This window comes from Bison bison, unplaced genomic scaffold (assembly GCF_000754665.1).
Source record: "Bison bison bison isolate TAMUID 2011002044 unplaced genomic scaffold, Bison_UMD1.0 scf7180017864530, whole genome shotgun sequence".
Taxonomy (NCBI): Eukaryota; Metazoa; Chordata; class Mammalia; order Artiodactyla; family Bovidae; genus Bison; species Bison bison.
Genome location: NW_011495080.1, coordinates 4706326 through 4721913, shown reverse-complemented (window position 1 = coordinate 4721913; position 15588 = coordinate 4706326). Strand labels below are relative to the sequence as shown.

The window sequence follows — 15588 nt, the reverse complement described above, 5'->3', positions numbered from 1 at the left end:
ACCAGTTTATTGGGTCTTTATCTGAGCATTTAACCTGATGAATCTCTTCAACCCACAAAATGCCCCTCTAAATCCCTTGATCTTTAGACCTTGAAGGGACAAAAGCAGTGGCTTTCTCCTCATGAAACAGTTCCCCTCTGGAAGAAAGCCTGGCAAACCCTACATGGTCCACCATGGCGATCAAAAGCTCTGTAGCAGATGCCAACAGGTGTCGGTGCTGTTTGTATTCATCACTGTATCTACGTACAGTGCCTGTCTCACCAGAGGAGATTAACAAATGTGTGTTCGAATGAATGCTGAATGTCGAGGATTCCCTCAAACCCTACCCCCCTGCCCCCAATTCTGATAAACACCACCAAGGTTAAACTCCTATCTTAGATAGTCTCCATGGTCAGGTTAGATTTAAATTCCCTTAATTTCATGTTGTCCTTACCATGCCAATCTGCTTTACATGCCAAATTCAGATATGGGCACTTTTTATTTGATTTTGTTCTGAGATAATATTATCTGCAAATGTTTTATGACCAAATACATCTTTCTTAAGGAAGCTAATGTGTTGAGATGTAATCCCTTACAGAGGCACAGCTGGCTCACGGTCTGGACATAAAACTGAGATTCAAGAGCATTTTCCAATACCAGCCCTGCAATTTCCCTTAAAAGAATTAATATTCATGCAGTTTAATTTTTCAGTCAGGAAAATAGGGAAATGAGCAGTGGCTGGTTTGCCTAAATCGAGTGCATTTGAAATTTATAAATAAACACGGTATCAAGAAGCAAAACAATCACTAATGATGAAATTGGATGCAAAGAAAATTCAAGAGATTTAGCTCATTTTCAATCACATACACAGGAAATATACAGGAAACACAGAATGCCTTCCTGGCTGCAACATTCTTATCAATAGCAAGAAAAGATCCCAGCACAGGAAAGGGGGTATTAATTGTTTTTCAAAGCAAACAGCCTACTGAGCCTCCCCAGACAGAACAAACAGAATCTGTAAAAGCAGAATTAATTTTCCCTAGATTTCATCACACTTCATTTCTCTACCTGGTCTTTACCCATTCAGGTGGCACTGAAAAACTGTCGTGGTAAACAGAATCCAGTTTACTGTGCCACCTCTCATAGGGTAAAGGAGATGTGAAGAGCTGAGAAAGCATGCAGCCCATATTGCTGGCATCTTAGCACTTATGATCATTACAAGAGCTCGCAGAAAGGCAATACTGGGCTTTAAAGCTGGAACTGCACATTATCTCTTTCTCAGAGCCCTGGGGCTATCGCTACAAAGCACAATGGTCCATTCTAAGCTCTGAATAGAGAAAAGGAAGAGATCATTAAATTATAATTTCCATGCACAATTGCTACAAGTATTTCCTAACCAACAGGATTAATATGAAAGCAAGATCCCAGAATAAGGCTGCTCAGCAGAGAGGATGGCAGTTTAGTGTCTTGTAAATGTGATTTCCCTGAAAGCCCTGACACATCATAATAGTGAAATCCTATTTACTGTAGCAAGCAGGATGGATAATGCTATTTAATACCTGGTGCACTTTGTGCCATCAGCTCATAGCTTTGTATTCCACATTCTCATCTTACCTTAAGGTTAATACTTCTTGACAGCCTACATGGTAAATAGAGCCCCAAATTAAGTGCTGATCCCATCATTTGCAAATCTTTCCTCTAAAGTTAGGCACAGAAAAACTGGCTCCAGTTAAAGGGATCATTTTAACAGGATGCACTTTTAACAGCTCATCCCAGAAAAAAAAATGTAACTCTCATATCCCTAAAGCCAGATTAAAAAAGCATTTCAAGGTTACCCATGGCACATTTCCCATTAGAAAACTCAGAGAGGTTAACAGAAAAGTCAGTGCGTTTGGAGGACTTGTTGAATGACGAATTAAGGATAAGACCCCCACTGTACCGATTTCCTTGCCCCTTGTTCCGTAGAGCAAAACTGGGGTGGGGGGAGTCCACCCCCCTTGCTACTTTCGGAAAGTCTGCGATAATAAACTTCCTTTAGGGAGCCCAGTAAAGTGCAGAAGGGTCAGTCTCTGAGCCTAAGTTATAAATAACTATTTCAATTATATTAACAAGAGACATAGTGATACTGAGCCTTATTAATTTCTCTACCTAACCGCTAACATCTAAGTACATTTATTTGAACTATCAATACTTGTTATTTAAAAAAAAAAAAAAACACTCATTGATTAACAAAAGGTATATGCTAAAAACCACTTCACTGAAATCTCTGTCATTTGTAACAGCAATACAATTAAAAGTGACACTGGTTTCTATGCCTTCAACATACAAACTCTTGGACAAGAGAGCTTTATCTGTTTCTTGCAACTCTTGGTAACTAGAGAAACTGCCCTGGTTTTAAGATGAATGAGGAGGCCAGTACAAAAGTTCCCAGTGTCAATGGAATAATCTCTCTTTCTAGACTGACAAGTGCAAACTAGCATAAACTCCCAAGGAATATCTCCCACCAAGTAATGCTTTTAACTATTGAGTTAAACTTGCTATATCTCAGCGCCTGGCCAAAACACACACACAATTCAGTGTATATGAGCTACCCATATGACCTTGGATCATGGACAAATGTTTAGAAGTACCTAAGAGGAAGAGTATCAAAGGGCTTTTTTTATCCCTTAAATTGAGTCTAAGTAGTTATTGCTCTACACTCCCCTCAAAAAAGAATCTTCATGTTTTAGGATCACAGATGCCAGTGGTCTGACTGAAATTCCATCCAGTATTAATCCCTTGAAATGGCTGACCTAGTTCCACTCAATGAAATATTTTTACAATGATAGATTTCATCTGATAGTACAAAAGCACCAATAATTTCTTTCCATAAGGAGCACACGGGGCCGGCAATAATCTGTTCTGTTGTCATTTCTCTTTATCATCATTTGTGGCATTTTCCCCCTCAAGCTTTGTGGAGAGGAACACAGAAATGAAGGTACCAACTGACAAAGAAGAAGTCAAGCAATCAAAACAGCCAATTAATCATACAGATGAGTCCAACACTGTGATGCAATAGAAGATACGCCACCCACTGTAAGTAAAAGGCTTTGAAAACTTGCTCATTTGATGTAAGCATGACCTTAGAATTTAATTAGCAACTCTCTCCACAGGTGATGAACTAGTAAAGTACTTTTCTTCTTAATGACAATTTATCTTTCACCATTCTCTTTGCATCACTCTCTTCCACTCAGCTTGTACAATTCCCTCTCCTTCTTAATTGTATGGGGCTGACGGCAGTGTGTATGCAAATAGTTGCCGAAATCCAGAGGAACCTGCAAACTGGAAACAATACAAACAGCAATACCCCGCTGATCTGAGCACTGTAATGGTCTCCAACTAAGCTCTCTGATCTCCCTCAGCTACTTGAGCCACTAGGGCTTTATAGCTCTCTTCATGCTGTGCCAAACCCCACCATTCTTAGGAACGCCAAGAGCAAAGTGGATTTCATAGAGCAACTCAATTCAAGTTTATAATTGAGAAGTTAGACATGCAAGACACACTCATCATCAAAGAACGCACATCTCTAGATATCCTGGGAGAGGGAGGGAGGGGTCCTTCATCCCAGAAGATCCTGGAAGAAACTGGACTCTGTCCTTTTATACCATGGACTTAGTCCTGCCTCTCCATTCGTTTCCAGAGGGCTAACAGACTATGGGAAAATACACATTCTTCTGAAGAATACCCAGGCAACGGATGTTTCAGGAGCAGGCAAATTCAGATTTTCATCAAATAACCATCAAACAGCTGATAAAACAGAAAATTTGTTTTCATCCTAGAGATGGAATGAGATGATTATCCCGTAGCGACATTGTGAACCTATGAATGAATGGGATGCCCCAAAGACATTTCTAAACTGCTTGAATAACTGAATTTCTTCCTTCAAAGTACAGGCAGCACAACCAGACATTAAAGTAATTCTTGGGGGTGTCATGCCACAGTTACTAAGTAATATGACCTTGCTGCTGCCCTTCTGGTCAAATTTTCCCAGGAAGTGCCAAATCCTGGGGTGGGGGGGGGGCGGGAATTAAGCATTTTGAATGCTGAACACTTCCAGGTTATATGTTAACACTGATCAAGTTTTAACATCAGGACCTAAAACACTGTATTAGAAGCCAGAAGGAGTTAAGTTACTACCCATAGAACTAATAAAGCAATCAGCAGGATTTAACTCTAAAGTGCAGAACTGACAAGCATTAAAAATGGTATTGGACAATGGCTAACAGCTCGGATGTTGGACCTGGTTCAAATTCAGGTCACATTTTGACTGTATGCGTGCTTATGTGCTCTGTCGCTTCAGTCCTATCTGACTCTTTTTGACCGCATGGACTGAGCAGCCCATCAGGCTCCTCTGTCCAGGGGATGCTCCAGGCAAGAATACTGGAGTGGGTAGCCATTTTGTTCTCCAGGGAATCTTCCCAACCCATGGGCTGAAGCCGTGTCTCCTGAGGCTCCTTCTCTGCAGATGGATTTTTTCTCACTGAGCCACCTGGAAAGCCCTTTGTCTGTATATTCTCGGGCAAATTACTTGAACCTGTAGGATCTTCACCTAAACAACAGGGTTGATAGCCTCTTAGGGTTGTTTATGAGAATAAAATGATATAATCCATGCAAAGTGCCCAGCACAACATAAATACTCAAAAGATGTTACTGTTAGCTATGAGGATGATGAAGATGCTCTACATATCCAGATATTCAAAGTTAAACTTGATATTTTCATAGGATAGATTTAGATTATTAATTTAACTAATGAAAATGAAACTAAATATTTTGCAATACTTACAAACTGTACATGAATGGCTTGGATCTAACCTTATGGCATAAACTTAGGAACTGCAGGATTCAACCACTGCATTTGAGTTGTGTAAAATACAGAAATGAGAAAATGATTTTATCCTTAAGGTGCTCACCAGATAAACACAGGTAACTAATCATAGTCAGCATAAACATGGCACATTAAGAGAGACATAAAGCATTGTAGAGAATTACCTGAGGGACTGACGAGTGAAAGTGACTCAGTCGTGTCCGACTCTTTGCAACCCCATGGACTGTAGCCCGCCAGCCTCTGCTGTCCATGCGGTTCTCCAGGCAAGAAGATGGAGTGGGTTGCCATTCCCTTCTCTAGGGGATCTTCCCAACTCACTGATCAAACCCGGGTCTCCTGCTTTGCAGGTAGATTCTTTACCTTGTGAGCCACCAGAGAAGCCCCATAGGGACTGGCAAAGGTGTCTTAAAAACATTTAAGAACATTTTCCTCGAAAGCTGCTCTGTGATTCCTTTCATCAATCACTGATCAGGAATTAATTCTCTCAAGCTTCTTACCTCAACCCATGGGAATTGATACTCAAGCTTTTTTTCAGTTAGGGCATACCTACATGAGGTAAGAAAGAGCTTAACAAATATAAGCTGCTGCTGCTGCTGCTGCTAAGTCGCTTCAGCAGTGTCCAACTCTGTGCGACCCCACAGACGGCAGCCCACCAGGCTCCCCCGTCCCTGGGATTCTCCAGGCAAGAACACTGGAGTGGGTTGCCATTTCCTTCTCCAACGCATGAAAGTGAAAAGTGAAAGTGAAGTCGCTCAGTCGTGTCCAACTCCTAGCGACCCCATGGACTGCAGCCTACCAGGTTCCTCCGTCCGTGGGATTTTCCAGGCAAGAGTACTGGAGTGGGGTGCCACTGCCTTCTCCAAAATATAAGCTGTTGCCCCTTAAAGAATATGTATTTTCGGGATTTCCCTGGTGGTCCAATGGCTAGGGCTCTGCACTCGCAATGCTGGAGGCCCGGGGTTCAATGCCTGGTCGGGGCAGTGGATCCCACATGCTGCAATGAAGATCAAAGATCCAGGATGCCACAGCTAAGGCTAGGTGCAGCCAAAGAAATAAATATTTTTTATAAAAAGAATATTTTCCACTGTGTGCAAGATACTGAAAATCATAAAATTACTTTCGTGGTATTCAACCTCCTGGTGTCTTCTGTCCATTTCTATAATATCTTATTTTTATTTATTACTGCCATTCCTAAAAGTAGCTAAGCTGAATTTTTTCCAGTTGGATTTCACCTTGGAATATTTGAGAGACATTTAGGTGTGCAAAGATGAAGCACTTTCTAAACTTAATGCAGAAGATTGTAAGGAGGATTTTCTTGTGATTACAGTGAAAAAAGTACAATGTCTAACCATTTCTGTTAGAAATTCTGCACACTTTGTGTTAAAAGATGCAAAATGCAGAATCCAGCAGTGGCTAATGTAAGGAAAAATGGTTGTGGTATTACATAAGTTGCAGAATCATTTAACCGACTATGAAGTCCAGATTCTTGTTTAAAAATGTAAGTTTAAAAGTGGATACAAGTACTTATCTTTCTCTGTTTTAACTAGATGAACTGCTGAAACCATCAATGGAATACTAGGTGGTCTTATTAATGAAGAGGGGACATGGTATCTTATACAGTCATTCCCAGGATAACTTCTAAGACCACCATACTATCTGCCTGTCAGCTACATTAGCAGCCACAGTAATTGTATACATTATCACTTTTTAAAAATGTATTTATTTTTTATTGACGGACAATTGCTTTATAGAATTTTGCTGTTTTCTGTCAAATCTCAACATGAATCAGCCATAGATATACATACATCCCCTCCCTTTTGAACCTCCCCCCCATCTCCCTCCCCATCCCACCCCTCTAGGTTGATAAAGAGCCCATTTGAGTTTCCTGAGACATACAGTAAATTTCACATATGGTAATGTAAGTTTCCATGTTACTCTCTCCATACATCTCACCCTCTCCTCCCCTCTCCCATGTCCATAAGTCCATTCTCTGTGTCTGTTTCCCCATTGCTGCCCTGTAAATAAATTCTTCAGTACCATTTTTCTAGATTCTGTATACATGTGTTAGAATATGGTACTTATCTTTCTCTTTCTGACTCACTTCACTCTGTATAAAAGGTTCTAGGTTCATCCACCTCATCAGAACTGACTCAAATGTGTTCCTTTTTATGGCTGAGTGATAGTCCATTGTGTATATGTACCACAACTTCTTTATCCATTCATCTGTCAACAGACATCTAGGTTGCTTCCATGTTCTAGCTATGTAAATAGTGCTGCAATGAACAATAGGATACATGTGTCTCTTTCAATCTGGTTTCCTCAGAGTATATGCCTATGAGTGGGATTGCTGGGTTATATGGTGGTTTTAATCCTAATTTTTTTAAGGAATCTCCATACCACCTTCCACAGTGCTGTATCAATTTACATTCCTACCAACAGTGCAAGAGCGTTCCCTTTTCTCCACACCCTTTCCAGCATTCACTGTTTGTAGACTTTTTGATGACGGCCATTCTGATTGGTGTGAGGTGATACCTCATTGTAGTTTTGATTTTCATTTCTTTAATAATGAGTGATGTTGAGCATCTTTTCATGTGTTTGTTAACCATCTGTACATTATCACTTTTTGATGACTCATAATCTTATTACTTCAGCCATCCATTTTCATTGACTTGATGCAAATTTCATGATGCAACTATGGCATGATATCTCTAAGAGTTATTTTAATATTTCATTGTGCTTCTTTTACTTTAAAGTGAGAAATTTATGGTCATTTGAGAATACGAACCCAAGTCTACTGAGCATTTGAAACACAAGCAGTTCTGTAATACAGCTTGGGATGTCTCTAGATTCTACTTTAATACACTCCTTATCAATTAGACATTCCCTTGTGTGAATGGAGCTTTCGTATCAGCTGGTTCCCCAGACATCTGAGATAATTTCTGCCTTTCTTCAACTCCAGAGAAGTAATAAGTGTAATTTAACTGTACACCAATTTCACCCTTCTTAGAACCAATAGGCAAAGGTATCAACTCTTCACTGACAAAGAAAGTCAAAGCCATTTTAAAGTTTTTCAAATACTTGCTTCATTGCAAATGTTGCCAGCTTTATCAAAGCCGACATGGATGCGAAGTAAACTTTTTAAGAATGTGAGAGGTATTGCATGCGGTGGAAACTTAGTTGCTAAGTTGTGGTCTGACTCTTTGCAACCTCATGGACTGTAGACTACCAGTCTCCTCTGATCCATGGGATTCTCCACACAAGAATACTGGAGTGGATTGCCTTGTCCTTCTCCAGGGGATCTTTCCAACCCAGGGATCAAACCCATTTCTCTTATGTCTCCTGCACTGACAGCAGGGTTCTTTACCACTAGCACCATCTTTAATTGGCCAAGAGTAAATCCATCCTCTCAGTGCCTCAAACCAATCACTGAATATCTCTAGGAAACTGGTGATTTATGAGAAATGGGCAATATGTAACAGTGATCAATGAGAACTTCAAAACATACCTAGCACGGTAATACTTGAAGGCACAGAAAACTTATCACTGGATCGGGGTGGGGGGGGGGCAGGTTCCTGGTTAATCACCTGAAAAACTTTCACTCGTTCATTTGATTCAGATAATATTTACTCATTACATCAGAAACAGTGTTTGGGATAGAAGTAAAAGAAGAGCTACCACTGACTGAACGGCTGGACAGTCTTACAGTTAATTTATGAGAATTATCTCATTTTACAAATTAGCAAGGTAGGTACTACAAAATCCTCAGTTTATAGCTGAGGAAAGCTAAAGTTTACATATAACACTCCAAGATAGGGCTTCCCTCATAGCTCAGTTGGTAAAAAATCTGCCTGCAATGCAGGAGACCTGGATTCCATTCCTGGGTTGGGAAGATGCCCTGGAGAAGGAAATGGCAACCCACTCCAGTATTCTTGCCTGGAGAATCCCATGGACAGAGGAGCCTGACAGGCTATAGTTCATGGGGTCACAAAGAGTCGGACATGACTCAGTGACTAAAGCACCACCACCACTCCAAGATAGGCAGCAGGTAAATGCCAGTTCAGGGACTTGAATCTAAGCCTCCAGATGTCAGAACCCATGCACTAAATCAGTCCTCTGCAAACCATAGCTCAAGGGTCATTTCTCGTTGGCAAAAATGTGTTTATTGCAATGGTTCCTATTTTGATTAATAAAGATATATTTGAGCCTAGTTATGATTTAAAATTTCACAGTCCAAAACTGCAGTTACTTTTGCATCAACCTAATAAGTCCCTCTTGCTTCAGTTCTTACTGAAGACAGCAACTCACAAGCCATCTAACCTTTCCAAACATGTCAAGCACAACCCTGCTTCAGGGCTTGGTCCTGGCCTGCTTCCCCCCCAGATACCTCTTAGAAAGGTCCTTCCACCCAGCGCCACACCTGCATTCCTAGGCCCTGGGACTCCTCTTTCCACTCCACTGTTTGCATATATTATAATCTGCCATTCAACATGCCGACAGGGTTTTAATGAATTTAAGCTCCACAAGGGCAGCAGTTCAGTTCACTTTCTTCATTAGCTTCTCTCTGGCACTATCAGGGCCTGACATATACAAGACTGACATACACATATGAGAAAATGATCCCTACATTCAAGAAGTACTAAGTTCAATGACACAGAGAGAGGTGAAGACAACATACAAATATTTGTACTAAATAGAGTTTGATAGTCTATTTCTTAGTTTCTACTTTTTTACTAAACATGCTATTCCAAATCAAATTTGGAGGTCTCAATCAAAGCAAAGAGAAAACTAGCTTTGCAACCTCATGGTCTAGGTATGAAATTATCCTAGACAATAAAATATTTCATTGAACAGGGGCACTGATTGGGTCCCCACATTTCCAATCTTAAGCCCACTGCCTCCTCCTGTTTCAGTCTCAATTTCCTCTAGTCTTTGTCAAATTCTATAGAAATGGAGACCAGAGGTACTTCCTCCTCTCTCCATCCTAACTCTTCTCCTGAGTCCTATTATTCAGCTCCTGTCCACCAGTTTTGAAAAAGACATTCATTTCTTGGCCACAAGTGCAGTGAAACTGAGCTTTCACAAAGACAGTTTATCCTTCAAAACATTTCCGCTTCTAAGAACGTGCTCAAGCTTAGTCAATGTTTGGGAGAGCCCGGAATAGCACTCTACTGCTTGACCTAGAGACAGTGCAGCTTCTAAACGTTTAGGGGAAAATATCTCGGGGGAGTTCCTGAGTAGTAAAATGTTATCAACGAGCCAGGAACACAACAACATGCAAAACTACCAAAGTAGAAACGACATTATCTTTGATAATGACCAGCCTGGTTGGCTTCTTTACTTCCTGGCCACTTTTTAACTAGGAAAAGTGGTTACAGTTCTAATGTATTGATTTTTAAATACACCCCTGGGAACACTGCAGATGTGGTTAAGAGAAGAGAATCACTGACAAGAAACAGCCATACCCTCTCCTCCAGTCTAGCCAGCTGCTCTTTGTAGAATGCATCCTGCTTCTTTATCACCCGATCTTTCTCTTCCAGCTGCTTAGCCTAAAAAAATAAATGAAAAATATACTAAATTAAGAAAGAGCAGTAACAGCAAAGCAAAAGTTAAGTATAAATTGCATTAGAAATACGTATACAAAGATGAAGATTTTTTGCAGGCTAGTAGGTCTCTGCCATAGAAAAAACATTTATAAGATGATGATTGCTGTATTTAAATGTAAAGAATGGGCCTATATTGTAATTTTTTAAACTGTAACAGCTGTGTCCTACTTTGTCCAAATGTTTCTGATAATGTCAGAATACAGCACAGACAGTTTTATTTAACTTCTCTTTCGAAGAGTAATTTCAAGGATTAATATTTTGCTTAATAAAACTTTGATTTTTATCCCAGGCAAAGACACAGTTATTAACCTTTCTTGAGCAATAAAAAACGCCTATATAACATTTTGTACATAAACCTTACATACGAGAACCCTTAAAATACCCAGTGAAACCAGCATATAAATAAATGTATCAGTCTACTTCCTTTTTAATGGCATAGTTGTCTTTGGCAAAAAGGGCAAAAACCATTCTAATTCTATATTTGAATAATTTTAAGTAATTAAAAGTAAAATAATAAAAGTAATTTTATAACTCTTAACTAATTTATCTTTTTTATGAAATCAAAAATCAAGCAATAAAATCTTTATCCTTGAAAAAAATAATGCTTTCTTATGGATGTTTTTGAAGCTAAATTAAAAATGCATTTCTTTGAAATCTTGCCATTTGGGACAAAGCGGATGGACTGAGAGGGTATTATGGTAAGTAAAATAAGGCAGACAAGAGAAAGGCAAAGACTGTATGATTTCACTATATGTGAAATCTAAAAATCAAAACAAATGAACAAATATAGCCAAACAGAAACAGAGGCATAGATACAGAGAAGAAACGGGGGGTTGTCAGAGAGGAGGTACCTGGGGGAAGAGAAAAATAAGTGAGAGTGATTAAAAGATACAAACTTTCAGTTACAAAATGAATGATTCACAAATGTGAAAAGTACTGCAGTTGGGGGATGTAGTCTATAAGTCTATAACTATGTCACATCTCTGCATGGTGACAGACGGCAACCAGACGTATTATGATGACCATTTACCAATATACAGAAATATCAAATCACAATGGTGTACACCAAGAACTAACACAGCACTGCAGGTCAGTTATACTTCAAAAACAAACAAAGGAAAACACTCAGACAAAGAGAGATCTTATTTGTAGCTATCGGCAGTGAGGGGAAGAGAGACGGGTAAATACATGAGGGTGGTCAAAAGACAAAAATTTCCAGTTATAAGATAAATTAACATTAGGAATGTAATGTCCAACATGGTAAGATCATTAATACTGTTCTACCTTATAAAGATCATAAGAGAGTAAATCCTCTGAGTTCCCATCACAAGGGAAAACATATTTTTCTACTTCTTTAATGTTGTATCTATATGAGATGATGGGTATTTACTAAACCTATTGTGGTCATCACTGCAGGAGGTATGTAGGTCAAATCATTGTTATGCTGCACACCTCACACTTACACAGTGCTGTATGTCAATCATATCTCAATAAAACTGGGGGAGGGACAATGAAAAATGCATTTCTTAAACTGCTGTTTCTATTTTTATTATATTTAAATGACCTTTATTTCTGAGAACAAACCTCCCTACATCACCCATGTTAGAAAAGTTTTTAACATACTTTTTGGTCAATGAATGTTGAACACAAGCCCAGCTAGAAATTTTAAGAAATAAGCAAAATACATATTTTGGCATTCCCACTCTTTTGCCATGCAATGCGATCAAGGGTCGCCTGGATCAACCTGTGTAAGGGAGACTGTCACTACACACTTAGGTCAGCTCATGTGCACATTTGTTGTAGGTAACGGTTTTGCTACTTACTTTGACTTCAATATCCTGTGGCATGTAAAAAACAGAGAAATAGTTATTTACCAGGAGAAACACTTTTTCCCCTAATGTCAACCAAGAAATCAGATGGATAGTATTTACCTAAAGTGCAAGCCAAAGGTGACAATGGGGGAAAAAATAAGAGGACTTGCTTAACTTGGCACATATCTGAATATTATTGCACTATTAAATACTGTTTGAATAGAAGATTTCAATGAAAAGTTCATGCTGCTTCAAAGTATAAGTGTAATTTAAAAACCAAATAATGAATTAAATAAAAAATACACACATATGCGAGCACATAATCTACGGCTCCTTGACATAACAGTAAAAACCTCACTAGTCTAACAGGAGTATAAGAGTAGGAGTAATAATGGAGTAGTAATGGAGTAAGTAATAGAGTAACAATGGAGTAGTAGCAATGGAGAAAGAATTTTTGACAAAATTATGTGTAAACGATACTGGATGCTTGGGGCTGGTGCACTGGGAAGACCCAGAGGGATGGTATGGGGAGGGAGGAGGGTTCAGGATGGGGAACAGGAGGAGGAGGGTTCAGGATGGGAACAGGCATACAGGGTTCATGTATATCTGTGGCGGATTCATTTTGATATATGGCAAAACCAATATAATATTGTAAAGTTAAAAAATTAAATTAAATTAAAAAAAAACAAAAAAAAGAGAAAAAAAATTATGTGTGAAGAAAATATGCAAGACTACATGATCCAGATTCCTTTATCTGTCTAAATTGAACACATATCCCTGCAAATATAAAGGAAATGCAGAAAGATGGATTTATGAGAACCTCCATAAGATAAAAAACATTAAACAAAATGAACAAGCACATGAAAAGAAATACTTACTCCTAACAGTGAAATTAGTATTGCTCACATAAAGAGCACTTAAAAAATAAGCTCTCCATCCCCAAAAAGAGTCAAGAGAAAAACATCCAAGTGACACAGACTAGCAATCTGCACAAAAATGTACATAACACATTTTTAAAAACCCACAAGAAATCAAAAATGAAAATTAAAATAACAAAATTCCATAATTCATCTATCAGATTTAAAAATATAAAATAAAAATAATACTGCCCAAGATACATGAAAAACATGCTCTTCAAGACACTGTTCGTCAGAATATAAATTGGCATAAGCATTTTAAAAATCAGTTTGACAAAATGTAAATAAGTTTGAAAACTGTACATATGCACTGAGATCTAAACACTCTACTTTTAGGACTTAAGTAATTATGGCAATATGCAAAGATATTCACGATAAGATTAATTAGAATTGCAAAGAAACAGAAACAAAAACCGATCTAGCAGTTAAATTAAAATATACTCAAAATATACTAAGTAAAAAAAGAAGAAGACTATAAACAGAAAGGGGAGTATGATCTCTTTTTTTGTAGGGAAGAAGAAATAAAAGACCAGAAGGATATTCAACAAAATGTCAATAGAGGTTATGGCAGGGTGGTAAGCTTATGGAGGGTTTCTAACTATTTTTTTCCCTTACGTTTTCCATATTAAAAATAAACACATTTTGCAGTCAAAAGACAAAGGAGAGAATTTTCTGAGGTGAGGAAACAATTCTCCTTCTTGATTATGGTAGTTAGACAAGTGCATGCATTTGTCAAAACTCAAACAACAGTGTATCACAAAAGAGTGAATTTAACAATATAAAATTTTTAAGTTGATCCAAATAAAGCATATTAAAATTTATGAAAATAATTTTATAAATATATATGTATATCTTTACTAATGTTAATTTGCTTATCAGTTAACTAATTTCACTTCTAGGCATTTAATTCTAAGAAATACTAAGAAAAGCACACAAAAATTTATATCTAAAAAAACGCTGCCAACGTTATTTAAAGCAACAAAAAAACTGGGAACAAATCCCCAGTCCAGGTTCGATGCATGATAGAGGATGCTCAGGGCTGGTGCACTGGGATGACCCAGAGGGATGGTATGGGGAGGGAGGTGGGAGGGAGGTGCAGGATGGGGAACACGTGTACACCCGTGGCGGATTCATGTTGATGTGTGGCAAAACCAATACAATATTGTAAAGTAATTAGCCTCAAATTAAAATAAATAAATTTATATTATTAAAAAAAAAAAAGACTGGGAACAACAGAGGTTTGTGTAAATAAGATATGGTCCAACAACCATACTGTCTCTTTATTATAAAGACTTGAGTCTGGCCATAATGATCAAACATTGAGAGCCATTAAAAAAATACTGCTTTAATAGAATAAGTGATTTCTTTAACTCAAAATATTAAGGGGAGGGGGATGGTCACAAATTACCATGTACACTAAATTCCTAATTTTGGTTAAGAAACGGGGTTTGGGGGCAGAAGGGAAGGACAGGAAAAACTGAGTACCTGATTATGTAGACACAGAAAAAGGATAATACTGCTGAGATGTTAACAGCGGATATGATATGCACAGCGGTATAGTTTTCTTACTTAGACTATTCTCTATTTTCCAAAATCTCTGTAACAAAGTTATATTTCTTTAATTAAAAAAACTTTAAACATTATAATGACATACATTTATCTGTGATTATCAGATGGAAATATAACATGGTACAAAAGACAAAAGAGTGAGTGATTAAGTAGCTATACTAACAAACATAAAAATTTAACAACTTGAACAGTTATTTATAGCATGGAAAATTACTTTACCTAGTAAATGCTTAACGTATAAGGACTTGATTATCTCCCCATTCAATGCATGACATTACCAATCACGGTTCTTAAACCATTTACACTAAATAATATTGCTTTTGTTCACATAGTGCTGCACACTGAGATTTCTTTTTTAAGAAAAAAAAAAGTAATAGATATTCTATTATGGCTATTTAGAAAATATTAGAATTCAGTATCACAAGTATATAGCTTCAGCCTAAAAGAGACTACACTGACCACCAAATTTAATTTTGAAAGGTTGATGACCACCTAAATAAAAGATATGCAGAAACTCCCACATTGTAAGATGCAATCCTTGGAATTTTGTTAAAGAAACACGTCAAAAGGTGAGATATGCACACTAAAGACGAACCACCTCCAAAGGCCTGAAAACACCCAACCACAGGCTGACATCACAGGTCTTCCCCTTAGACTGTCAACAGAATCAATAGCCTGAGATCTGCTGGGGAGAAGAACAGAGCCAGAAGCACGGCTACACCACCTCAGTGGCACATTGCTTTGAAACAGTTAATGCAAGGCTGGGAGAGAAAGTCACACAGTATGAACCTGGAAACTTAAATAAGCCTGGGATACACTGGCTAAACTAATAGCTGCCGAGGATG

The 15588-nt window shown here is 38.2% G+C and overlaps 1 protein-coding gene across 1 annotated transcript in view; it reads right to left on the bottom strand.

The window, feature by feature from the left end:
• CHCHD3 (coiled-coil-helix-coiled-coil-helix domain containing 3) overlaps positions 1-15588 on the bottom strand; it is a gene marked incomplete at its 5' end in the record, with an annotated part of 295128 nt that overhangs the window by 91066 nt on the left and 188474 nt on the right. Inside the window, one exon of the mRNA XM_010831751.1 lies at positions 10306-10389. Coding sequence (XP_010830053.1) covers positions 10306-10389 — 84 coding nt within the window. The remainder of the gene's footprint in view (positions 1-10305; positions 10390-15588) is intronic.